The sequence below is a fragment of the Suncus etruscus genome, chromosome 7, assembly GCF_024139225.1.
Source record: "Suncus etruscus isolate mSunEtr1 chromosome 7, mSunEtr1.pri.cur, whole genome shotgun sequence".
Lineage (NCBI taxonomy): Eukaryota > Metazoa > Chordata > Mammalia > Eulipotyphla > Soricidae > Suncus > Suncus etruscus.
In genome coordinates, this window is record NC_064854.1 from 44,271,442 (window position 1) to 44,298,726 (window position 27,285).

The following is a 27,285-nucleotide window of genomic DNA, read 5'->3' on the forward strand; positions in this document are numbered from 1 at the left end:
GGGGTCTGCGCCGGCGCGGGGTCCGGCCGGGCACTCGGCCAGCGGCGTAAACACGGCCGGGGCGCCGCGGCGGAGCAGGTGAGCCGCAGGCGGGGCTGGGGGCGCGCGCCTGGGTGTGCGGAGCGCGCGGCGGAGGGTCGGGGTGCAGCCGGGCCCCGCAGGCGCACGCCCCTCGCCACGGCCGCTCTCGGGCTGCGAACCCGGTGCTCATCGCAGCCCCGGCCTGGATCGGGGAAGGGAGGGCGCGGGAGAAGCTGCGAAGGGGCCCGGCCCGGATCTGGGGTTCCAAGGGTTGGAGAAGGGGCGCGGAGGACTGTCCCCAGGCCGCACCAGGCCTTCGTGGTCCTCAGGGCCGCGTCCAGCCAGCCGGCTGGCCTCCCTGCTCGGGGGTGGGCACGATGAGCGCTGTTCAAGGGCCCCAGCGCGTTGAAAGGAACGGGGCACATGGGTTTGGATCGCTTGGGTTGGGTAGCAAGGGGTGTGATTTGGGGGCGCTGCGGGGAGGTCTTCATTAATTCTAGGGAGTTTTTTTTGGGGTGTTCAATTCTGGGGATGTGCAGCGCACCAGAGCCTGAGCCCTCACTGCCTTTTAGGAGGGGGTCCCCGTGGCTTTCAGAGGTTGATGAGGACCTGGACCCCAGGTTCTGGGTCTGGCGCAGTTGATTTCATGATCCTGGTGTTTGGCAGTTTCCTCAGGTATCAGCTACGGGGAGACATCTGGAGTTGAGAGAACCGGAAACCGAATCTCACCTCCCCCCAACCCCCAGTTTTATCGGGGAGGAAACAGCCATCAGAGCTAAAGTGATTTTGGGCAAGGTAGGCTATGGGGATGGAGCCTAGCTTCGAACACTTGGTCCCCTCTTCTAATTGGGTGGCCCACCCTCTCTGCTGTGAGGTGAAATGTCCCTCAGATCTGCAAGGTGGACCGATTCCCCCTTCCCCCCCCATTTATAGATGGAGACCCGGAGGCTCCTCCCCTCCAGAACAGCATCTGCCAGAATGAGGCTTGGGCTGCAGAGTGTGTCCCTTGGTCAGGAGAGACTTTGGTTTCCACTGGGATTGTTCCCTAGGTCTGTTTGGTGTATTCTATAGATACCTGAGCCTTTCTTTCAGCAAGACCTGGGCAGTAATTAAAAACTCTGGATAAGCTCTTTCAGGTGTACGAACCTCAGGTTCCCACTCAGACCTTCCCCAAGAGGATGGAGGAGGGGGAAACCATGTTAGTTAGCAACGCTTTCCTGACTCCAGCCTGCTGGTGCAAAGAGAGGGAGTTCTGGCCTTGACACCAGAGTCTCAGCCAGCCCCCATCTAGCTTTGGACCTTGGGTAAATGAGGAGGCAGGGACAGAAGTGGGGTCTTGGTGCAGTGTTGCTTGGGGTGGTGGTGGTGGTGATGTCATTCTAGGTTCACAGAGACAATCAGGCCTCATTTGGACTTGAACAAAGATTGAGTGGAGTAGGCCTGCGTTTGGGAATTCGCATTTGGGAATTAAATGGCCTCTCCCTACTATGAATGGCCATGCGCAGTGTATTGGAAGGCAGAGGATAAGGAAGACGTTGGCCTGAGGCTGCCACTGAGATGGGCTTGGAGGCCTGTGGAGGCTTTTTAGTTTTCAATGCCCTCCCTGGCTGCCCAGCTCGGCTGCACACACCCCATTTGCCAAATGCCAGGTTTCAACCAGCCTTAGCCTCTAGGCGATGGTAATAATGACTCAATGTGCCTTATTTTATGAGTTATTCGGGTAGAATAAAAGACCAATTTGTATAGCAGTTATCACATTTGTCAACATTAAAGTAGCTCTTTTTTTTTTTTTGGTTTTTGGGGCACACCCGGTGATGCTCAGGGGTTACTCCTGGCTATGCACTCAGAAGTCGCTCCTGGGGCCGGAGAGATAGCATGGAGGTAAGGTGTTTGCCTTTCATGCAGGAGGTCATCGGTTCGAATCCCGGCGTCCCATATGGTCCCCCGTGCCTGCCAGGAGCAATTTCTGAGCATGGAGTCAGGAGTAACCCCTGAGCACTGCCGGGTGTGACCCAAAAACCACAAAAAGAAAACAAAACAACAAAAAAAGAAGTCGCTCCTGGCTTGGGGGACCATATTGGACACCAGGGAATTGAACCGTGTTCCATCCTAGGCTAGCGCAGGCAAGGCAGGCACCTTACCTCTAGCACCACCACGTCGGCCCCAAAGTAGCTCTTATGTCTACTCTTCACAGAAGGAGAAACTGATGTTCAGGGAGTGGAGCAGTTTGACCTCAGATGGGGCTTTGTTAACTGAGCACTGGAATTGAGCTTTAGATTTGTTTTTTGGATTTTTTAAAATTATATTGTGGTCTTTCCCCATTAACCTAGCCCCATCAACCATGTCTCTTCAAGAAATTTCTGTATGGTCTATTAGTAAAAAAAGAAAAAAAATGTATAATTGTATAATCAAGGGGCCGAAGAGATAGCATGGAAGTAAGGTGTTTGCCTTTCATGCAGAAGGATGGTAGTTCAAATCCCGGCATCCCATATAGTCCCCCGAGCTTGCCAGTAGCGATTTCTGACCCAAAAACCAAAAAAAAAAAAAAAAAAAAGAAAAGAAAAGAAAAAGAAAAAACCAAAATAGGATGTATATGCAGAGGGGTCACATGGAGGATTACTTGAAAAGTTTGGGTTTGGGGCCAGAATGATAGCACAGCAGATATGGTATTTACCTTGCATACAGCCAACCTGGGTTCTATCTCTGGCTTCCCACTTAGAGTGAACTCTGAGGTCAAATTCAGGAGTAAGCCCTGAGCACAGAAAAGAAAAAAGCTTGGGGCTGTTTTTCAGCTGTTGCTTTGACTTGGTCACTTGTGTAGTTGGGGACTGGCAAGACAGTGTTTGTTTCTGCAAGTATTTCCACCTGTTCCCAGGCTGCAGCAGCTGGGGGGAGAACATAGGAAGAGATGACTGTGCTTGGATGCTCGGGGCATTTTGCCTCTGGACTCCAGACACCCTGGCCTCACATGGGCCTTCAGCCTAGTAGCTGCCATGCTGGGCCTGGAGGTGGTGAGGTTACCACTGCAGAGGTTTGGGGGCAAATAGCTTAAGATCAGTCCTTAGGGAAGACCAGTTGCTGCTTCATAGATGGGGACAAAGTATACTCATTCTCATTGATGGAAATGTGCTTTTCTGGAAGAAAAATGGAGAGGGAAAGGGGGTTCACTTTTCTATCCCTTAAACCAGAAACTTTCAAACTGCTTGAAAAATAAATGTAGGTTCATTCTAGAAAATTCAAGCAATGGTTTATTTTTATTTCAAGTCATTCACTTAATTATCTCTTAGTCTAGAGATTGTCACTTGGGGAAAAGTTGGGATACACCTGTCTGCTCACAGAGTTTATTCCTGGCTCTGTGCTTTAGGGACCACTCCTGGCAGTGCTCAGGGGACCACTGATAGTCCTGCAGATCAAACTCAGTATGGCCACATGCAAGATAAATAACTACTTCTAACATGCATTTCTTTGCCACATTTTATATAACCTCTTTCACTTTGTGTATCTGCAGATTCAGTGAGTTCATTCAACTATTAAAATGTTAGTGGTAGGAAATGAGATGTAAGTTTGCCTCCTAGTTTTCCTTTCAGGGTTATGCATGTAGAATTTTCTCTTCATTGCATGGTTTGGTAAAAGCCAATCTATTGGATATGTCAAGTCCTGGTGCCACTAGATAGATAGGCACTCAGAGACCCTATGGGGAGCCATGTGGGCTGGTTGAATAACTGAGGGTGTCCCCTTTCACAAGATCTTAGAGCAGGGATCTTCACCTATTTGAGGACTTGAGTTTGACTTGTGGTCAGGGACCTTTCTCCAATTCCTCTTGCCAGAGGGGGCTTCTGTTTTGCTAACTGAAAATCGGGTGCTTACCAACGCTGATGTCAGTCCTATATATATCATGCCATTTTTTTCTTGATAACATGTTCCCTTTTCTTCACATTGCCCAGGGCTGGAGCTGGGTGGAAATAATGTCTCCCAGTGGCCTTGGAGAAATGTGACCTTGAGGTTTCAGCTTGTGTCTGTGAGTTGCCAAAACTAACTTTCTAAGAGAGTATGCAGGGTCCCCTCCCACTGAGGCCCTGCTTTTAGTTTGTCTTCCTTAGAATTATGGTTTCTGGAACACCTCCTTGGTTCTCTCCATAGCACCTCAAAATTCACAAGCACCTTGCAAGTTAGGCCTGTTCTGCTCTTTACAGAAGAGGGAACAGGCAGCCCACGGTGTGTAAATAGGGTCCAATAAGTTGTCCAAGGCCAAAGTATGTTCAAGTCATCCAACTAACTAATTCGAACCCTCCTTTGGCTTTGCAGCTTCTCTTTAAAGAAAGAGGGGAGAGGCCCTCTGAGATAACCTGTGAAGGCCTGGTCTATGTGACAACCTTCCCAGCTTCTTTCTGTCTTGCTCCTCAGAAAAAGATAGGGATGCTAAGCTGGGAGAGACAGGGAGGCAGCAAAGCTAAGGTCCTGTATAAGTGGAGACAGTGGGGTTCTCCGAGTCCCAAACAAACCTGGGAGCCTGGGAAATGGCCTTTTTGAAACCTCGTTGCTGTATTCTGTCTCCACCCTCCTCTCTATGGCACAAGTGTTTTGCCACAACACTTTAAAATCACCTTCTAATGCAGGTCCATTGGCCTATACATTTAAGGCAAAAACCACGGTTTCCCAGAAAGGAAAAGGAGGTTGAGGAAATTGGGTCACCGGGTTTCCATCATAATTGCAGGAACTGCTGACATAGACATAGTGGCTGCAAGGGAAACTCTGGGTCATTCTCTCTGGGTTTGGCTAATTCAGCATTTCTAGCCCGTTCGTTCTGCTGATGAATGGGAGCAGGCCCAGGCTTCTTCAGATGTTGATGCTGCATTCTAATCCCAGGCAGCTTTCTGCCATCATACCTTGTTCTGGGGTGGGGTGGGGGGAAGGGCTTCTAGAAGAATCGCCTGCCTTGGATCCCCTCCCCCAGCCTCCCTGCATTTCCCTGCAGCCCCCAGAAGGGAGAGCTGGTTGCTTTGTGTGAGATGCTCAGACATCCTACGTCAGCTGAGACTGGAGACTGGCGCCCCTCCTCCTCCGGCCCTGAGTCAGCCGCCTCCGGGATTTCTTGGCGTCACTGGCAACCTGTTATGGACAAACCTCTCCTAGGAGGCTGTTGATTTGCACACGTAGGATTGGCGACTTTTATTTTTTTTTAATCCCCTCCAAGGTTTTAGACTTGCTCTGGCCTCCCTTCTGGCCGGAGCAGGCCCTTGCCATTCAGGAGCTAGAGGGTGTCCATGCCAACAGCTGTTTTCCTTCAGGTAAGTGCAGGCAGAAGGGTAGCAGTGACCTCTGGAATCTTTTGGTGACCCCAGGTCTAGTGTGGAGATGCAGGGTATGCAGGAGTGGCATAAAATCTGTAGCTATTGGGCCCGGAGAGATAGCATGGAGGTAAGGCGTTTGCCTTGCATGCAGAAGGTCGGTGGTTCGAACCTCAGCATCCTATATGGTCCCCCCAAGCCTGCCAGGAGCGATTTCTGAGCATAGAGCCAGGAGTAACCCTTGAGTGCTGCCGGGTGTGACCCAAAAACCAAGCACCCCGTAAAAATCTGTAGCTGTTGATGTGTGATTTCCCATTAAAAAAACAAAGCAAAACAAAACAAAAAACAGAGACTATAGGACTAGTCCAGGGGATAAGTGCAATTTGATTGGTCTGTGATATCTTAAGGTCCTCAAGAGCATCCTTGGGTACAGTTTTAAAGGCCCCTTCTCCACATCTGCAGCACCACCAATGTGGTCCAGGAAATCTATGGATCTGAAGGGCCCTATCCTTGATTGGCTGACATGGTAGGCCAAGAGTTGGCATTACAGGGTCCTGGGCATGACCACAAATTTTAAAAATTAAGAAAATGTAGTCCCCTTACCTCTGCAGGGATGCATTCCCATTCTTCCCACAGGATGTATGAAAGTAAAACAGTTAGTGTTCTACCCTAGTTCCTGGTTTTCCTAGACATGTGGACCTGTGAGGATGTTTATAAAGTAGGCATAATAGATAATAAAATAGGACAGTTGGAGCCATAAAAAATCATGGATGTTACATAGGGTGGTGGCTTCTCAGAACAATGTTCTCACACTACTGGTGCCTGAAACCTCTAAAAGCAAACCCTAGCATCAGTGGGGTGCCTCTGATGCAGATGGAGGTCCCCAGCGTGGTTAATGTGAACTGGGGAGGAGAAAGGTAGCAACCCTTAGTAGGGGATCTGCAGCTTATTCTCTACCCACCTCCACTACCCTGGTAAGATCTAGGATTGTGGGCCTTGCTTTGGAAAGAAAAGCAAAATCAGTTTGAGACCTTGCCCAGGCCTTTTGGGTCTGTCATATTCCCTCACAAAAGAATTTCAGGGGGATCTGAGCAGTGAAATAAAAGCAATTTTTTATTCAGAAATACTGAGGAAGAGAAAGGAAACTCAACCCAGATGAAAGTAGAAAATTGCACATCTCAAGAAGGCGAGGCAAGGCTACATATGTTGGATACAATGTACCTAGGTAACATGTGCTCACCTCCTTTGTTCCAAGTTGACTTTTATAAGGTTTCTCCCAACCTGACCCTCCAGGCTTTTCTTCCCTGTTGTTAGGGTGGTTGCCAGGGTGTAGTTGATAATCCTGCCAGGGTGTTTGATAATCCTTTGTCCCTGCTAAAGCATCTTTCAGTGGTACCAGAGTGCTGTGGTACCAGATAAGACTCTTGTAACTCCTCCTAATTCTGTCTCTTGGTTTTATTATATCTCAAGAATTCATTGACACTGGGTGTGGCAGTGGGGAACACGACTTGACTGTTTGCCTGCCAGCTTCAACTCTAATAGCATTGAATCTATAGGCACAAACTATCAAGTGAAAATTGCCCATAGTCCTGTTATCCAACAATAACCACTGTTTCTTTCCTTTTAGGGCTACTGTGCCCTGGCTTACTTCTGGCTCTGGACTCAGGAATCACTCCTGGTGGGGCTGGAGTACCGTAGTGGATTCCTGGGATTCAAGCCTGACTGGCTGTGTGCAAGGCAAACCTCTTACCTGCTGAACTATTATTTCTGTCCAGTAACAACTTCTTAATGTATAGTTGTTTCTCTTTCTTATGGGTGGGGTTTTGTTCTGCACTTTGGGGACCTGAGGGCCACTCAGCCCCCCTTCCCCTAGTGGGCCAGATGGCAGCCTGGGGGCTGCGTAGGGCCTTATCCAGTGGATCTCTAGGTTCATGTGATCCAACTTGGGGCATGTGTTTCAACCCTTTGAGCTAGCGTAGCCCTTTTATTTCCTCCCAATTATATATATATATATATATATATATATATATATATATATATATATGTGTGTGTGTGTATGTATATATATATAACTAAATTTTATCCCCCCCAATTATATATAACTAACTATATATATGTATATATAATTAGTTAGTTGGTTAGTTAGTTGTTTATATGCACACATTTCCCAAGAAAATTCTGGCAAGTATGTGTGTGAAGATTTCTATTAAACTCAATATTCAGTTGTATTAAATAATCTGACATTTTAACAGCTCCATCAGATGCCTGTATTCGAACTCAGGCTTTACAGTTATTTTTCACAAATCTAAGCAACTTGCAAACATTTTTTTTTTTTTTTTGTAAATCTTTTGATTATTTTCTTAGGACAAATTCTGAGAAGTAGCATTTCAGGCTTTTTAAAACTGGGTTTTCTCTGACTTCAGAAAGGTGGGCCTGACACCAGAATGATAGCAGAGCAGGTATGGCATTTGGCTTGTAAGAAAAGGTTCTCTTGTAACCCAGGTTCAATTCCCGGCATTCCCTATAGTCCTCCAAGCCTGTCAGGAGCAATTTCTGAATGCAGAGCCAGGAATAACTCCTGAACACTACCAAGTGTGGCCCCCAAACCAAAATTCAAAAAATAAAAAGGTGGACCTGAGGGAGATCTAGGTTCTACCCTTCGTTATGGGACAGTGCTCAGTGCCTTATGGGACAGACAGAACTCAGCCACCAGAGAATTCACTTCTCTTTCTGATCTTCTTTCTGCCTCTTCCTTACTGTAGAAGACCAGGGAAGGCCCTGGTGGAACAGTGTTTTTCTTACCAGAAAAAGTTCCTTCATCTCTCCCAGCTTGCCAGCAGGTAGGGATCAGGGGTCGTGGAGGAGGCACCATGGCCTGGCCCAGGGAGCAGGAAACTGGATTGTAACCAGATATTTGTAGAGTAGCACAAGGGGCCCAGGCTGGGGTATCTGATTACAGGGTAGGGCAGCCCATACTGGCCTCACTTCTGCCTAGACTTGCCCAAGGATTGTCTCCCAGTAGGCCCTAGACCTGACAACGGAGCTCAGGGGCCTTTCAAACCAGCATAGTGTTGAAGGGCATGAAGTTGGACCACTTGGATACAAGGATATACACTTTAAAAAATATTTATTTTAGACAATGTGATTGATAGCACTGTTACGATAAGGTACATACCCACAGTGATCCAACATTACGACCGACCACAGTTCTCCATCCTGCACTCTAATAAACACAGTTCAGTAGAACAGTTCTCAATAAACATAGACCCAAAAATGTCTTTTCTAAATAGAATTTTTGGGCATTTGGATAGAAGCCATGAAGTAGAATCGCTAAATCATATGGGAGCTTAGTTCTTAGTTTTTTGAAATATTCATGTTATTTTCCCAAAATGTTCAATCAGTTAATACTCCTGAACAAAGGGTTCCTTTTTCCCCACACCCACACCAACAGTTCTGTTGTTGTTCTTTTCATATTTTCCAGTCTCACTGACATGAGGTGATATTGTTGTTCAATTTGCATTTTTCTAGTGGATGAGGCATAACATTTTGTCAGATACCTGTGTTGACTATCTGTATGTCTTCCATTTTTTTCCCCTGTTTGAAACCTTGTTTAAACACCATGATTTACAAAGTTGTTTACTACATTCATTTCAGGCATACTATGTTCTAAGACCAATGTCCCAAGATATAAAATCTCAGCTTGCTCCCTTAGGAAGCACAAAATAATTTGCTTTATATTGCTTGTTAAAACATATACCTCATAATAGTATTATTAAAGTTGTCTGAGGATTTACTGAGCTGTTAGGTGTTGGTTGAGCCTTCTGTGCTATTATTTTCACTAATTGAACTTAACAGGCTTCTACACAACTTTCTCATTGGAACTTTCTCTGTTCCGATTAAATTGTTAGTAGTGTGATTTTTGTGTGTATTTGGAGATGCAGCACAAGGTGCTGGCTTCTCTCCCAAACACAAGTTATTTTTTTAATTATAAATTTTTATTTTGACCATATAGACTTACATATCTTTCACAGTAATATTTTAGGTACATATTAACAAAGAATCGGGAATTCCCATCACCAAATTTGCCCTCCCTCCACCCCCATTCCCACCCTGCATCTCATATCCCCCACTGTCACTCTCCTGGCTGCTAGAATAAGTGGTCCCCTCTGTGTCTAGCTTACTACTTAGTGAGCATACATCTGTTTGGTCCTGGTACTCTCCCTTACTTCCCCCTCTATTTGAGAGACGGAACTAGATAGTTCAAGTTAAGTGGCTTTGTTTGAAGAAAAGAAAAGCAATAAAATGGGGTAAAAATCAAAAAAGCCAAAAATGGGCAGAGTCCTTCTAGAGGCTTTCAACCTCAGTTTGAGAGAGGAAAGGAAACAGGAATTGAAACAAGTTATTTTTTTTTATTTATTTGCAAAAATTATTTATTAAATGTTTCCTAGATCCTGTCATTTTCACCCCGGTCCTCATAACAGCCCCCGAATGTGGGAACTAAAATTATTTGATAGTTTCTATAGGTAGATTATTGTTGATATACTTCTATTTGCCTCAGAGTCTCATAGATTTGAGGTTCTTATTGGCTGATGATTCATTGGTCAAGAGCACACATTGGTCAGAACTATGACAGGTTCTAAGATGCAAATAATCCTAATAGACCTTTGTTTCCCTCACCAGGAATGATGGGCAGGGTAGTTGAGATGAGAGTGGAGAAAGCAGGACCAGTAGATTTCTCTCTTTGAAGCACATTTGAGTTTGCTTTGGTTAGCCAAGTGAGGTGGGAGGGCTGGGCGCGGCAGGACAGGAGCACGTGTTGGTAAGTCTTCTGGCTCCTTTAGGATGAGCTGCTTTACCAGTTGCAGTGCACTGGGGCCTGACCTGCTCCACTGCTGTGGATGGATCCCAAGCACCTACCTAATCTTTCCATCTGGGCCCACTAGGCACTTCCAAAAGTTCTAGGTGGGCTCCTTCTCAGAAGTCTAGGTTAAGTACTTGAAGGTAGGCCCTTTTGCCAATGACAGCAGCTATACTATACATGGGGAAGGAGTCACTGTCGGTGTGGAGGACAAAGCTCTTGATTTCCTTGTTGCTGTCAGGTCCCTACTGGCCAAACTTGTTGCAGAGCAACACGATTTCCTTGAAGTGGTGGCCACAAGTCTGTCTGCAGCTGCTGCAGAGCACGGTAGTGCTGCTCTGTGAAGTCACACTCACTGGCCACATTCACCTCCAGGGACACCAAGCCCTGGTACTTCTCACTTGAGCTGATGTTGACCACCTAAGTTATAAAGTCCTGTTGGTGCAATGCTCAGGCCATACCCTAGGAGTAGCCATGAAGCTACCGCTGTGACCATGACTTGCTTCCAAGGTGATGGTACTTAGAAGGGAGAGAAGTGGAAGGAGAGACAGCTCTAGTGCCAATATCTCCACCAAGGTAGGACATGCCTCCTTTTTCTTCTTTCCTCCTGAGGGGAAGGCAGGTGAAGAGGGCCAGGCTGTGAAGCTTGATTTCCCCCATCCATAGTACCCCATTCTGGACTCCAGAACTAGCTGGATATCTTTGAGGATGTTTCTGATCATCTCATTTTATGATAGGGCTGATTTTTTAATACTGTTTTATAAATGTTTTATGTATTGGGTATTCACCTTTGAATGCAAAACATTCTCTTCCAATCTGGAGGGAGGCTTTTAATTCTAGTCATTGTTTTGCAGTACAAAAGCTTCTTTGATGGAGGTCACTTGTTTATCTTTGCTTTAGTTTCCTTGGTTAATGCACTGAATCATTGAAGATGCCTATAGATTTCTTGCCATGAAGATAAACACCTTGCTGTTTTTTGGTTTGGTTTTGGGTTCATATCCAGTGGAGTGGTACTCAGCTCATTCTTGGCTTTGCACTCAGGGGTCACTCCTGATGGGCTCAGGGGACCATATATAGAACAGGGGATCAATTCCAGGTCAGCTGTGTGCAAGGCAAGGCCCTGCAGAACTATTGCTGCAGCTTCACCCTTGCTATTAATCCTTTGTCCTCTAGGAGCTAGAAGAGTAGGACCTAATTTCTAGAGTAATTTTGTTTGGTACATACCTCCCCATCAGGGACATAGACCCTTTGAGAAACAAGATTAAGTCATCAGAGCTACTTCCCACCCAAATCTTAACACTCCAGAGAGCTATGCTGTGACGGACCCCACTTGAATAGTCAAGCCCAGTCGTTGGTCCTGCCAGGTGCAACTCCCTCCTGCTATGCTTTGGAGATGAATCCCACCACATCCGGGAAGGCTTAAGAGTAATGTTGAAGGGCCGGCGAGGTGGCGCTAGAGGTATGGTGTCTGCCTTGCAAGCACTAGCCAAGGATCAGGACCATGGTTTGATCCCCCGGCGTCCCATATGGTTCCCCCAAGCCAGGGGCAATTTCTGAGCGCTTAGCCAGGAGTAACCCCTGAGCATCAAACTGGTGTGGCCCGAAAAAAAAAAAAGAAGTAATGTTGAAATGTTAAATGCTCAGGGAGTATCTGTTCCCTGGGTAGGAAGCTGCATTATGTTAGGTGGATGGAAGAAGGCTTTGTGCTTTCCAGATGCTTCTACTATCTAGGAAACACAGTGAGAAGGGGTCTGGCCCTCCTTTTAGGCTTGTCCTCTCCAGTGGTACCTTCTTGCAGATCTGGAAAAAAAAATTGGTGGCTTTGATAAAGGATTATTTTGTCACAGGGTGTCGGTGTGGACTGCTGTTCTGAGAAGGCCCCCCAGAATTTTCAGCTGGGTCCAGAGTTGGCGGCATTATGTTCTTTTGGAATTAATAGCAGAGCTGGGCCTTTTTCCTGCCCGGAAGATGACGAGGCCCACACACCTTTTTAACTGCCACTTATGAAGCTCTTCTTTTCTGCCCTAGACGTGGGCGCTCACTGCTTTCCCCCCATTTTATAGGGATCCCACCCAACCATTGGTTACCCCGTCTCACTCTGAGTCATGCTAGATTCAGTGACTCAGGCCTGGCAGTGTGAATGCAGCAGAGCTTGTCTGGGTTTTACCATTCGCTCTATTTGAACTGTTCACATTTGTCCACAACAGGTTTCTGAGGCGATTCAGAGTCTTCCCAGCACCTCCTTTCGTGTAGTATGTGAGGTCTCAGCTTGCAGTTTTGCATAAAAAAATCAAACAAGAGTCACGGGAGAAAGTGCATTCTCAGCCAGGAGTTGTGGAATTGTGGCTTGGATTTTGCTGAGTCAGACAAGCTTCCTTGACTTCTGCTTTCTGTGCCACTTTTATTAACATAAGTCACCTGTGGGCCAGGGTACTTGTGTGAATTAACTCAGGAAAGGTGAAAGGAAAAAGTAGAGTGATTTTTAACGGTGTATGACAACACTTCTGCTCTGCTGACCACAGAGAAAGAGGTGGGATCCTTTTTTTCACCTCTATCCCCAGCCATCTCTGAACCTCTTCTCATTCCTGTCTTCTTTCTGTGTCTATCCTGCTGTCTCCTTTGCCAAGTCCCTTTCACTCCACCCCCTTTGGAATCTTCACTTCCCCTCTTTATCAACCACTCTCCAGATGGACATTGTCATAGGTTTGCTCCTATCTATCAATTCTGCCCTCAGGGGTCCATGTCTGCCTCCTTAGCATGGACCAGGGACCCTTCACGTAGCAAGTCCTGACCAGAACATTCTTCCTGTCTTCTCTCCTGGTGGACACATCTGCCTTCATCAGATTGGGGTCTGCTTTGCAAGGAAACGTTTCTGAGGATGGAGATGTGCAGCCCTCTGTGCTGCCTGGTCTTCAGATGACATCATTCATCGTATCTATTTTGTGGTGTTTGTGTTGTTACTCTGTAAGGACAGTATTTCTTTCTTTCTTTCTTTCTTTCTTTCTTTCTTTCTTTCTTTCTTTCTTTCTTTCTTTCTTTCTTTCTTTCTTTCTTTCTTTCTTTCTTTCTTTCTTTCTTTCTTTCTTTCTTTCTCTCTTTCTCTCTCTTTCTCTCTCTCTTTCTTTCTTTCTTTCTTTCTTTCTTTCTTTCTTTCTTTCTTTCTTTCTTTCTTTCTTTCTTTCTTTCTTTCTTTCTTTCTTTCTTTCTTTCTCTCTCTCTCTCTCTCTCTCTCCTCTCTCTCTTCTTCTTTCTTTCTTTCTTTCTTTCTTTCTTTCTTTCTTTCTTTCTTTCTTTCTTTCTTTCTTTCTTTTTTTGGTTTTTGGGCCACATCCGGTGGTGCTCAGGGGTGACTCCTGGCTGTCTGCTCAGAAATAGCTCCTGGCAGGCACGGGGGACCATATGGGACACCGGGATTCGAACCAACCACCTTAGGTCCTGGATTGGCTGCTTGCAAGGCAAACGTGGCTGTGCTATCTCTCCGGGCCCAATGACAGTGTTTCTTATGCTCATGTCCCCAGAGCTCAGCATGATTGCTGTCCCAGGTCACTGGCTCAGCAGATGTGGATCGAAGGAAGGAGGCATTTGACACACGTGGCTGGAGTCTCTTCAGGCCAGACCTATCGTCCCGGACAGCACTACACTTCCTGGGGACTGTGACTTTTAAGTCTTGACACACCTGTGCAGGGTGGGTGCAGGGGTGGGGACTCTGTAGGCAGGACTGTGCCCAGACCTTCAGCTTGCTACACCTGGAACACCCTCTTAGCCCTCTTGGCCTTGGCCTCTGGGTTGTGGGCTATGGTCTCCTGTGCTCTTGTTTTCCAGGCCCCTCCTGAGGCAGGGCCATGCTCACGTTTATGGCCTCTGACAGTGAGGACGACGTATGTGACGAGCGGATGTCTCTGATGTCGACCGAGAGTCCCATAGCACGTGGCCGCCAGGAAGCCAGGCAGAGCCTGGAAGATGGCGAAAGTCCTGCTCTGTGGGTAAGTCCCCGAAGACTGTCAGACCAGAACCAGCCCCAGGGGGTGGGGAGCTCCCATTGGGAGGAGCCAGCCATTCTCTGATATGCAGGGGGTAATAAAAAGAAGGTGTTTGTCTGCTTTTCCATAGGGGTGTAGGTGCTCATGGCTTACTTTGGCTCAGTGCTCAGGGATCACTCCTGGTGGGCTTGGGGGACCATACAAGATATTGGGGATGAACCCAGATTGAGTGCATGCAAGGCTAGCTCCCTACCTGCTGGCTACCACTGCTCGGACCTGTCTTCTGCTCTTTTTATTCATGTTTGATTGGGACTGGGAATGTGTCTCCACATCCCAGTCTGGGGGTTTTGAAACAGCTGGAGTTTGCGCTGTTCTGGAGGCTGGAGAGGAAGTAGCACTTCCAGTGCTCGGGGAAGCCTCCTCTGGGCACTGGTGCTTCTCTCTATTCTCTTGTCCCACATAGAGAGGTGCACTCATCCCACTGGTGGCCTATCACTACCACATCGAGAAGATTGGGTTCCACCCAGTGACTCTGCGTGGTGGGGGACACAGGCCTCTTCTTATAGCGGGAGGGATGGGCTATGTGATGGCCACGTCTCTGCAGCCACAGGGCAGGAGCTAGTGAAGTTGGGGAGTCACCTTGCCACTGTCCTTCCCTTCCTTGTAAACAGCACTTACATTTGCCTGCATTCCCTTTTATTGCTAATATTTGAAACGTGTGTGTGGAATTTTTTCACTCGCTCAGCCTTGGTCCCCTTGCTAAAACTCTATGCTCATTTTCTGTTCCCCTGTGAGTTCTGAGCCGAGTCTCAGCAGCCTCAAGACTGCAACTGAGCCTTTTCTTACTAGTCCTTCATCTTGGGCCCTGCAGAGTGCGGGAACAGGTGAATTTCAGTTCCTGTTAAGAGACATTTTTCCTTTCCTTTTCAACTGAATGTCTAAATTAGGGTTCTCTTTTGCAAAGACTAATGCTGAAACCAACAGCCAGAAGAACTCTGGCTTTGTTTTTCTTGTTCTCTGCATGTTGAATCTAATTAATTAACAAGGTAGCTAGTGGCCTTGAGTTGCCACAGTTACAAAGGCAAAAATTCTTAGAGCTGTTTGTGCCTGTTCTTTAGTCCTCCCCATCTTCCTAGGCCAGGATTCTCCCAGGGTATTTGACATATTGGTCAGTCAAGGTGTGGTCCACCTTCCTGTTTCAGAGGTGCAAATGTCACATGCTTGGTTTTTTGAGGGGCTGACATTTTTAAAGTAACTTCTGTATTTTCTTTCTCTGCAAACTTCTAACGCCCTAGTTTTATAGTCAGAATTTAATTACCTTATTTGCCGGCGTATAAGACGACCCTTCAACCCATGAAAAACTTCCTAAAAGTCAGGAGCCATATTATATGCTGGTATATGGAAACTTGTTCCAGCTTCAGGGATGAGTGATCCGCAGCCCTCTTACTTTTAAGAAGTAACTTACTTTTAAGACTTATACGCCGGCAAATATGGTACTCTAGTTTTTTTATTTACCAGCTGGAGACATTATCTCTGATTTTCTGTAGCCACCTGGCCCATGTCTTGAGTCCGTGTGACCAAGTGAACAGAACCAAGTGGCCTCCTGAGTTCCTTGAATTGAGAGGGAGCAAGATTTTCAAACTTGCCCTCTTTGAGTCACTAGGTTGTGGGCCTGCCAGCATCTGCTCATAGCCTCCCTTCTGCCTCTGTTGTGGTTGGTTGCAACCCTCACTCCTCTCAGCCTTCTCTCTCTCTCTCTCTCTCTCTCTCTCACACACACACACACACACACACACACACACACACACACACACACACACACACACACTTCTGAGGTCCTAGAATCCCACCGATTTTCCATTTTTGAGCTCCAGCCCTCAGGAAACACCCTTTTCATCTCTCATTCTGCTTCCTAGTACACGAACCCTCGATGGTTGGGTCCAGAGAGGCCTAGTAACGTGCCCTTTGTGGTATGATTTCCCACAGAGAGGCCACGAGAGTGAGGAGGAGCAGGATGACCTTGACCACTACATTGCCACTGGCATCCCTGGGCGCCTCCCAGGCCTGGAGGAAGAGCTGACCCTCAAGTATGGAGCAAAGCACGTGATCATGCTCTTCGTGCCCGTCACCCTGTGCATGGTTGTGGTGGTGGCCACCATCAAGTCAGTGCGCTTCTACACGGAGAAGAATGGGCAGCTGTGAGTCAGGGGTTGGGCTGGGGAGGTAGGGGGTTGGGGTGGGGGACAGCTTCCGTTGTTCACTGCACCTTGCTATAGTGGTACAGAGCTGGTGGGGGAGTTCTTGGCCTCCTGTCTGGGCACATGCCTGTCTGTTGATCTGAGAAGTAGGTTTGATCACAGGGAGTGAGTAAATTCCTGTTGAGGGCATAGTGCTTGTCACAGACTGAGTGGGCTCTGTAGGCGAGGAGCACTCTTACCACAGGGCACGCAGGCAGTTAAGGACATGACATTGTCCTTAACAGTATGACCCTGAGCCACTGTCTCTCTGAGCCTCTGCACTCTCAAATGCAAATGGAGCAGACCAGTCCAGATTTCTTAATTTTGCTCCTGGCTTGTGAGGGAGATTTTATTTCTTGTTGCCCAAAAAAGGAAGGGCTGAAGAGGCAAATGTTTTCTTGGCCCTTTTCAGCCTCCCTCCCTGTGGGTCCCCACTGAGTATCAGGTGGTGGAGCTTCATTCATTCAGTTATTTTATTATTTATTTAATTTTTGTTTGGCTTGTTTTGGGGTCACACCCAGTGGTGCTCAGGGGCTACTCCTGGCTCTGTGCTCAGAAATCGCTCCTGGCAGGCTGAGGGAACCATATGGGATGCTGGGGATCAAACCCAGGTTGGTCCTGGGCCATTCGTGTACAAGGCAGACGTCCTATCTGCTGTGCTATTGCTTCGGCCCCTCAGTCACTTTATTTTTAGGAGAAGGGGGGGGCTCTTTCAAGCTGTATTCAGGGGGTCTGGAGGTCACTGATACTCAGCCAATCTGGCCAGACCATTTAACATTTGGGCTTGTTGGTACTAGGAAGCCCCTGAGTCACACCTGGTAGTAATCAGGGATTGGAGAGATGCGTGAGTGCCAAGATCAAATATGGGACCTTACACATATAAGGCATGTATGTGTTCTGGCCTTTAGCTTTCTGGAGGAGCATTGAATTTCGAGGGTTGAGGGGGCAGTGAGGCCTCCCAGGCAGTGCTTAGGAGGCCATGGGCTCCCTTCTGGCCAGCCTCTGTTCTCTGAGTTGGCTGTTCTACATGAGGGTCCGAGGACCCAGGGCTGCACCCAGAAACATGTGATGAACCTTATGGTGAACTGGGCACCACAATGCAAGGAATGGCCATAACCTCTGGACTTTCTCTCAGGCCTGTTTGTTTCTTAGAAAAATGGAACAAGGTACAGTGGTTCAGCACCCAGAAAGCTGGATCTGTGGGGTCAGAAACAGCCCAGGAGGCCAGCATTTAGGGGACCAAAGGGGACCAGAACCCAGGCTATATTACTTGTGTGGCAGCCCTGGCTCACCTCAGTCCAGGAACAGTGACTGACCCCTGTGCTTAGTAGCTGCATGTGTAGTTTTGTGGCTGTGAGGCTGGAGGGAAAGAAATTGGGGGGAGGGTGGGCAAGTCCTGATGGCTGGTGGAGGAGTGGGTGGGAACTAACTGCCTGTTCCCTCTGGGTCACAGTCAGAGGAAGCTGGTGGCAGGGAAAAACATAGGGTTGTGGGGAGTGCGGGGTAGGGAGGTGGGGTGGGATTGGGTGGGGTAGGGGGTGGGGGGTAGGGAAGATCAGGGATGGGTGAGGGTATTAGAGGGGATGGGGAAGTGGGGTTGTCGTGGGTGGGGGAGGACGGCCATCCAGGCCCTTTCCCTCAGTCATCGGACTGGGTGGAGGCAGGGATGGGTCAGAGGGCCTTTGGTACCGAGCAGTGCCTGAGCCGGACCTGGGGGGCTTCCCAGGGCAGCACCACCCGCCTATCCCCCAGGCTCCCTCAGGGTGGGGACACCAGAGACGGCAGGAGGGAATTCCGTAGCCCTGCCCTTCTCTCTCAGCATCTACACCCCATTCACCGAGGACACGCCCTCTGTGGGCCAGCGCCTGCTCAACTCTGTGCTCAACACCCTCATCATGATCAGCGTCATCGTGATCATGACCATCTTCCTGGTCGTGCTCTATAAGTACCGCTGCTACAAGGTCAGCATCATCCATTCGGGTTCCTTTACTCCGCGCTGGGACTCGGGGGTCCCCTCCATGGAGTTCCTGCAGTGCTCAGATGTCAAGTCTCTTGTCGGAAATTGGTTTGCTGTTGCTGCTGCTGGAGAAATGCGATGGTTTATTAGAGTCACCCTTCACCCTAGACTTTTCCCCTCGGGGTTTATATTTATTTTCCTGTTTCTCTGTTGGACCAGCAGGGCCACCCAGTGACTGTGCAGAGGTCTCCTAACCCTGAAAGGTTTGTGGGTCCAGTCCCCTGTCACTGCAGAGCAGCTGAAAGTGGGGGACACGGACTGAGTCCCTCCTGGCCCGCTCATTTTGAGGACTTGTCTGTCCCCAGAGATGCATTGGCTTTTCAGCCTGATTGTCTCCCCCACTCCTCACCTCCCCATGAGGGCTTTACCTGATTGGAAGCCTTTCAACAAGGCTTGCCTGGCACATCCGGGACCAGGTGGTAGAAATGGGAGGGACCCAGTCTAGAGAAACTTAGTGTGCGGTATAGCTGGTGTATGATTTCTCTTTGGGTGAGGGTGCTGAGAATGGATGGCAGGGGGGCAAAGGGTTCAGGCTCAGGAGAGCAGGCGATACACAAAGCCAGCATGTTAGGTCAGCTGATGACCGGGCCCCCAATGGGGCTCAACAGCACAGCTTCCTCTCCCAAGCTTTGTTCATGGCTCCTGCGTACTTATAGCTGCTCTACTTCAGGAGACAGGCATCCCGCCCAGGCTCCAAAGGCCCTACTGGTGTGACTGGAGGCTGATAGTGATGGCTACAGATTCTGGATCAGCCAAGCCGACCTCACTCTTCACACCTCTTGTGTTTGGTCAGGAGAGGGGAGGTTGGGGAGACCTATGCTCAGGCCTTTTCTGGCTCTGCTCAGGTTCCTGGAACTGGGAGTGCGGCTAGGGATTGAACCCAGGTTGGAGGTGTGCAAAGCAAGCAGTATACTATCTCATTTGAAAGAGAATGTCCCCAGGCACTGCCCCACCCACCATCCAAAATCACCTCTTTTCTCCGTCCTGTCCTGCTGACCCCCTAAGTACAGGGGGTCACTGCTGAAAGAGAGGTGTGCACTGCCCCCTCCCCGCCACAGCTTGTGTGGATGGAGCCTTTGTTGGCTTTAGCTCAAAGGTTCTGGAACAGTGCCTGGCACAAGGGAGATGCCAGTGTGTCTTCTTAGTAAGAGAGTGAGGACAGGGCAAGCTTAGGTGCGGTGTTTGCACCTGAAGGAGTTTCTGTTTTCATCTGTCTGCTTGCTGGACAGTGTGGGGAGAGCCCAGATTTCTCAGCCCTCCCTGGTTAGTAGGTTGGGGCCTAATGAGGGATGATGGGAAAATCCCCTTTGAGTCACTAAATATTTCCAGCCCAAGAACCTGTGATTTGGGACATCCTGGGTCACTCTGCCTCTCTCTATATTCAGTTTATCCATGGATGGCTGATCATGTCCTCAATGATGTTGCTGTTTCTCTTCACCTACATCTACCTCGGGTAAGGAGCAACTGGGAACAGCAAGGCCCCCAAGGTGTGGGGTCCAGGTTAGCCCGTCAGGTCCTGTTCCCAGGACTCTGTTCATGGGCCATGCACCTTCCGGGCTCTCGACTAAACTGTCTTGGCAGAGGCTGGGGCTTGGTGTGTGCCTGGCTCAAGGAGACCCTGGGCTCTGTCCCTGGCTCATCAGACCAACAGCTCATCGCCCCACATTGGGTGAGAGGTTTGGGGGAGGCTGGGGGCCAGAAATGCCTCTGCAGGGATACTCTGCACTTACAGGGCAGAGGGGTGGATACTTCTAGTTTAGGGTATATGTGATCTTTGTAGTCCTTGATTGGGGGTGCCAGTCTGCTCCCAGAGATGCCAGAGGAAGAGAAAGAAACCTCTTTCCACAGGTACAAGGGCCTTCTGGGCTGTCCCAGCCCATGTGTGTGTAAGCGAATGAACTCGAAAACAGTTTCCACTTTGCTCCCCACTAGAAAAGATTTCAAGGGATTTGTTGTGGGGTTCATAGACATGGGGTTAGGAGTGTGAGTGCCTGGTACCAGTGGTGGGTGAAGCCCAGGTTTGATTGAGAGTTGAAGAGGAGCAGAGGATATGGGACTGGTGGGCTCTGACACCGCCTTGGAGCCCCCCACACCCACACAAAGCTGGCTTTGGTCCTGCAGAGAAGTGCTCAAGACCTACAATGTGGCCATGGACTACCCCACCCTCCTCCTGACCGTGTGGAACTTCGGGGCAGTGGGCATGGTGTGCATCCACTGGAAGGGACCCCTGATGCTGCAGCAGGCTTACCTCATCATGATCAGCGCACTCATGGCCTTGGTGTTCATCAAGTACCTCCCCGAGTGGTCAGCGTGGGTCATCCTGGGGGCCATCTCTGTGTATGGTAGGTAGACAGCCATGGTCTATGGTGGGAGGGTGTCCAGACTCACCCTGTAACCTGCTGCCCAGAGGTGGCCCTAGAATGGTCCCTGCTCTCCCTGAGGAAACCACGATGGTTACAGTCCTTGGCAAATGCCTCAGTACCCATGCTAGGGCCTATAGCATCCTCATTGAGGGCCACAGTTAAGATTTTTTGCTCCTTGGTACTAACCCCAGATTGGGGACATATGTTATAAGTAGCCAGGGCCTGTGATAACCTTAACTGCCCCTCTATTAACTAGGGCTTTTGGCCCTGGTCACCCACCCATGTTCAAGGGCTGCCTCCTCTCTGCAGGAGACCTAGGAATGACAATTTGGGTTTTGTTTTATTGTTTTGTTTTGTTTTTTATGTCATTGTGATTTGTGATTTTTTTTTTTACCTTTTCATTTATTTGGGGGCAATATCTGGCAGTGCTCAGGACTTACTCCTTCTCTGAGTTTAGGGGTCAGTGCTGCTGAAGCTTAGGAGTTCATACAGGGTATTGGGATCGAGCCTGGCTTAGCCGTGTGCAAATGCCCTACCTACTATATTTTACTATGACTTCAAATATCCTTAACAGCACTCATGAATACAAGGTTCCCCCACCTCCTCCATCAGTGGAGCTTCCCAAATCCTTTGCCAGTCCCCACAATCCTGTTTTCCAGCGGTAGTAATCTCAGTTCTGTAGACTTGTTCTCATTTCTGTGGCCTTTGGGCTTTTCCCACGTATCTGAACTCTTACTATCTAGTCTACCTCCCTCTGACTAACTTTGCTTAGCATGGTTCCCCCAGCTTCATCTGTGGAACAGCAACTTGCATGGTGTTGTCTGAGTAGAAAAGGATGACATTGGTGAAGCTGACAAGGACCCCACTGTTTCCCCAGATCTTGTGGCTGTGCTGTGCCCCAAAGGGCCACTGAGAATGCTGGTGGAAACGGCCCAGGAAAGGAATGAACCCATATTTCCTGCTCTGATATACTCATGTGAGTACCCCATGCTTCAAGCTCAGAGTGAGCTTAAAGATGGAAGTACTCCCTGGCTTCTGTCCGCAGAGCTGCTGGAAACCTGTTACCCTCACCCCAAGGGGAGGAGAGTGCCTCCACCTTCCAGAGACTATGTCTGGCTAATAAGGAAATGCTAGGAAAGTGAGCATTGGGGAAGATGAGAGTTGCAGTAGAGGTGGGGTCAACTTCACAGAGTCTCCCTCACCCCCTAGCTGCAAGCCTGCTTCCTGAGAGGAGACTTTCGGGGAGATGGGACAGAGCTTTGGGAAATAGGGTCCTGCCCATCACTGAGCTTCCTTACCAGCTACATTGAAGTGAAGTCTCCTGGGAGACTGCTGCCTGTGTCTGGCCATCACTCGGAAGGTGGCATCGGTGCAGCAGACAGAGCTACAGTAGCGTCCTGGAGCGACCATCTGTTTTTATGGGATGGGGAAGGTTAGAAAGGTTAGAAAGCCTAAATTTTGGGGCCTCAGCTCTCTGAAGCATGCGCTGGTTTTGTTGAATAGCTTGAGAACTCATCTCCAGAGTCTAGGATGAAGTTTAGAGCAGAGACTGAACTGACAACCCTGTTCAAGGTACATGTGGCCCTGTAGAGGCAGAGGGAGCCCAAATCCCAGGACCTTCCCTGGCTATGGGGCCTGTTCTCTGTGTTCCTGGGGCCCTGCTCTCTGTCCCCTGCACCATTTTCCATGTCCCCTGAGCCCTGTTCCCCATGCCCCCCCCTAGAACTACCTCTGAGGAGGGAAGACAATACCTCACACAACTAACTCACAGTCAGTACCTAAATGCTCTAGAGCCAGACCGGTGAGGTTAGGGGCCAGAGGAGGCCCCGGCCTGGGGGTGCTATTTGTCAAGTCACCAATGAGGAGAGAGTGAGGGGATGGAAGGGAAAAGAGAATCCCTGGGAATGAAACTTCTAAGGCTTCCTGGGCAAGCTTTCTCCCCTATCACATCACTCCGCTCCTTCCTCAGCTGCCATGGTATGGACAGTGGGCATGGCCAAGCTGGATACCTCCTCTCAGGGAGCCCTGCAGCTCCCCTTTGACCCCGAGATGGGTGAGTACTGGGGAGCTCCCAGCTTTTCATACTGGGGTAGTGCACAGGCCAGCAATCCTGGCCTTTGTGGGTGGTGCCAAAGGGAACTTCAGCCTCCTGGATAGCCACATCTGGGTGCCAAGTGAGGACCATGGCTCTTTGGCCTTTGCCAGCCCCACTTCTCTCTTTTACTTCGTTTTCTGTGGAGGGTCACTCTAGATCTCGGGCTGGTGGGACAGTTTTTCTCTGGTTTCCTGGGACCAGAAAACCTGCTAACTAATTCTTCTCTCTCCCTTGTTCTCACCTTCATATGACATTGAATCCTTCCTGAATACCTAGAGGAAGACTCCTATGATAGTTTTGGAGATCCCTCATACCCTGAAGTCTTTGAACCACCGCTGCCTGGCTATCCTGGGGAAGAGCTGGAGGAAGAGGAAGAAAGTAAGTTGACACTGTCTACGTGACCTGCAGGGACCCTGAAGTTGGGAAAGAAGGGGAGAAGAACTTTATCACCCCAAGTTGGGAAAGGAGGGCCCTGGGTAAGCTTTAGCTTAGCTGGTGGGATCTAGACCTGCTGCCCAAAGTGAGTGGGAGGTGAACACGCCAGCTATAGGGGAGGCATGGAAATTGGAGGGGGTCCTTAGTGGGGCTGGAGATATATGGGGCTCAGGTAGAGAGAGACCAGGTGTGCGATACTTCTTGTTTGGGTCAATGGCTGTGACCCCTGCCCCAAACCAGAATTAAATTTAAAACAATTTTTTGTGGTTTGGGGGCAATACCTAGTGGCGCTCCTATCTCTGCACTCAGAAATTACTCCTGATAGGCTGGGAGTGGGAGACACATGGGGTGTTGGGGATTGAACCCAGGTCAACCACATACAAGGTAAATGCTCTACTTGCTATTATTTCACTTTAGTCTCAAAATTAAAGAATTTTTTAAATGTTTAATGAAGATCCTAGAGAGAGAGAGAGTACAGGAATTAGAGCATTTATTTGCTTTGCATACCCCTGACCCTCAGTACCAATATGCTCTCCTGAATATTGCCAGATATGGCTCATAAACCTAAAAAGATAAAATGTAAAAATAAAACAATAATAATAATAATAAACAATACTAAGCTGCATATCAACCCTGAAAACCAGACAGATGGTGCCGTTTTATTAGTTCTTTACTGCCACACACCAGTTTTACTTGAATTCTGAGAAACACCAGCTGAATTTCATAGTCTAGGGTCCCCATTCCCACTAGCCCAAGTTAGGGGCTCTGGGCAGCAGTGTGTACCCCCTCCCCAGCACTTCAGGCCCCACAGCTGGGCTGTCTCGCTGTTGTCCATTTTCTCTGCGGCTTCCAGAACAACGGCTTCTGTCCCCTCTGCACACAGGGGGCGTGAAGCTCGGCCTCGGGGATTTCATCTTCTACAGTGTGCTGGTGGGCAAGGCAGCCTCCACGAGCAGCGGGGACTGGAACACCACACTGGCCTGCTTTGTGGCCATCCTCATCGTGAGTGGCTGGGGTCTGTTATGGGAAATTGGGGTGCAGAGCCTGGGAATCTTCAGGTGTTCTCATCCCCTAGAGAGCGGGTTCACAGGAGGTTTCAATTTCAGTAAGATGCAGGATGGTGCCAGGGAGGTACCACTTGTTCCTGAGCACTTGTTCCTGGATGCTGAGGGCTTGCCCTAAAAGGTGGTGGCCTGTCTGAAGCTCCGTTGTGACATGCGTGCTTCCCTGAGACTCAGAGTTCAAGCCTGACTAATGCACTCATGCTCTGATTGATCCTTCTATGACTTCATATATCCTCTCTTTCACGCTGCCCAGACACTGCAGGGTTCTGAATATGGGACTCTCCTAGGGCTTGTAGGGTGGTGATTCCATCCCCTTGAGCCCCAGGAGTAGACATTGGGGGCTCCTATGGTCACTTCAGGGGACCAGAAATCCCTGATGGGGTAAATGTCCCTTTGGGATTGCATCTCCCTCAGATAGGGTGCATGAAGATGCATTACTTTGCATTTTTTTGTGCACATTGTATGAATCAAGATATGGTCACAGGCCCTCTTTTCCATCAGCTCAACTTCTGTTGACCTGAAACTAGCTGTCTCCAAGGAGGGATAGGTACTCCAGTCCCTTTTCCCAGCCATGGGCCATGCCTGTCTTGGCCAAGACAGGACAGATGGGGCTGCCATTGTGTCTGCTCTGAGGTCCTCATGGCATCTCTGGGTTCCTCAGTGTTAGCTGCTGAACCCAGGCAAAACCATTTAGTTCTGTGTAACTATATCCTTGAGGGGTGGCCTCCTGTCACACGTTACTGAGGGGCTGTGCTATTCCTGGGATTGGGGGCCATGGGGGTGTTTTCTGCCTTGATCGTCAGCATGCAGGAACATCGACTGTCCAGGACTGTTGACCCACAAGTCCATGAACAGTCTGGAGCCTGAGGGTAAGGCTGTTCTGAAATGCCTCTCGTCTCTGTCCTCACTGGGCTTCCCCCTCCTCCGCCCCCCTTTCCTGTTCTGCAGGGTTTGTGTCTGACCCTACTGCTGCTCGCCGTGTTCAAGAAGGCACTGCCCGCACTCCCTATCTCCATCACCTTCGGGCTCATCTTCTACTTCTCCACAGACAACCTTGTGCGCCCTTTCATGGATACCTTGGCCTCCCATCAGCTCTACATCTGACAGAGGCTCCACAGGCCGGAAGCTTAGGAGATGTAACTGAATGCAGTTCGATAGTTTTACACTCTAGTGCCATATCCATATATTTTTGAGACTTTTTCCTTTAAAAAAAAAAAAAAAAAAAATATATATATATATATATATATATATATATATATATATATATATATATATGAGAATTAAAAAGCATTGTGTTTACTTCGAGAAGAGGAAGAAGCAGCTTTTTGGTGCTAGTTGTCCTGTCCCTGGACCTTGGCACCCCTTTCAGGAGCGTTGGCTTCAGCGACAGGAAGCAGGAAGTGGAACCCCAGGAGGGAAGAAAGTTGGGGACACAGGGAGGGGTGTGAAGACTTCCAGCTCTGGGCTACTAGAGAGCTGATATGAGGAACCTGCACTCCTTTTCGAGGTACATGTGATCATGCTGGATGGCACTTAGCATTGGGTCACCGTGGCTGGAGAAGAAAAGGCAATTTTCTCTGCAAGGAATATTCCCAACGCTTTTGTCTATGGTGTCATCATTATTTTATTACCTTAAGAAACAGTCCTATTCTTGTCCCAGTAATTACTGCTGGAAAGTGGCTTAATATTATTGTCAATAAATAGATAAATCGTGTTGAATGCTGGTGTTTGGTCTGTGCTTGTGTGTTGGCTCCTCCTGGGGCAATATGTGCTCTGGTGTGGGAAGAACAACATTGGCTGTTTATGAGGGAGAAAAGCTTAGCTGTGCCTCTTCTATCATATCTTTTTTTTTTTTTTTTTTTTTTTGGTTTTTTTTGGGTCACACCCGGCAGTGCTCAGGGATTATTCCTGGCTCCAGGCTCAGAAATTGCTCCTGGCAGGCACGGGGGACCATATGGGGCGCCGGGATTTGAACCAATGACCTCCTGCATGAAAGGCAAACGCCTTACCTCCATGCTATCTCTCCGGCCCCCATCTTCTATCATATCTTTAATTAGATTTCCAAAGCCAAGCTGTGCTAGGAGAGGCCAAATGAACCTGCTTCAACTGTGCAAGTAGCAGGTACTCATGTGGCCAGCTGAGAGCCCTGTCTGGGTCACACACTCATTCTTCTATCTAGACCATTCAGTTTTTCAGCAGCCAGTCAAAAGAGCATTATGTTGCCAATTTGCAGATATAGAGAGATTAGAAAGTACAAGTCTAAGTATAGGTCTCCCTCTGGATTCAAACTGCTAATCTGTTGACCAGTGTGCCAGCAGGTGCTGATCTGCAAGTATAAAAAGAGTGAGCACATCTTTAGTTTTTGAGCACCGATGTATACACTAGTTGGTTCTTTTTCTGCATCTTTCACAGTTGACAATTACAAAGAGAAAAGGGCCTCTGGACAAGAAGCTGGATGCAGAGAGGTACCCCTAGCAGGAAACTCTGATGCTTAGTTTCAAGTTTGTTAATGAATGAGCCAGAATTTCATCTACAAGTGAAAAGGAGGCCTTTCATTCCTGACACCACCAAAAAAGAAAAATCCTCAGTTTTGGTTTTCTGAAATAATTTTTTAGGGGCCACACCCAGTGGTGCTCAGGGTGATTCCTGGCTCTGCACTCAGAAATCGCTCCTGGCAGATTCAGAGAATCTTGTAGAATGCCAGGGATCCAACCTGGGTTGGTCTCATGCAAAGCAAACACCCCACCCACTCACTGTGCTATTGCTCCGGCCCCCATCTCATCTCATACCAATCAGAGCCTGGATTCCTGTACTTTTTCCTCTCCCTCCAGAAGCAAGGTAGATAAATTGATGAAGGACTAGCCATAAGAATATCCATGGACAAAGACACTGTTTACAGACTGTCTGCCAGCAGCTCACCATCAGGA

At 48.6% G+C, this 27,285-nt stretch overlaps 1 protein-coding gene across 4 annotated transcripts; it reads left to right on the forward strand.

The window, feature by feature from the left end:
- Positions 1–26,077, forward strand: PSEN2 (presenilin 2). 4 transcript variants are annotated; one of them, XM_049776512.1, is made up of 12 exons: positions 15–78; positions 13,686–13,852; positions 13,990–14,150; positions 16,134–16,345; positions 18,204–18,345; positions 19,787–19,854; positions 20,523–20,743; positions 21,642–21,740; positions 22,734–22,817; positions 23,136–23,237; positions 24,178–24,296; positions 25,307–26,077. In XM_049776512.1, exons 3-12 carry the CDS (start codon positions 14,010–14,012, stop codon positions 25,460–25,462), a joined length of 1,344 nt encoding a protein of 447 aa, XP_049632469.1. In that variant the 5' UTR covers positions 15–78; positions 13,686–13,852; positions 13,990–14,009; the 3' UTR covers positions 25,463–26,077. The 4 variants fall into 4 exon arrangements, with proteins under 4 accessions (XP_049632467.1, XP_049632469.1, XP_049632466.1 ...); XM_049776509.1 differs by having other exon boundaries at positions 18–78; positions 18,111–18,345; XM_049776510.1 differs by lacking the exon at positions 13,686–13,852 and having other exon boundaries at positions 1–78; positions 18,111–18,345.
- Positions 26,078–27,285: the final 1,208 nt, after the last annotated feature.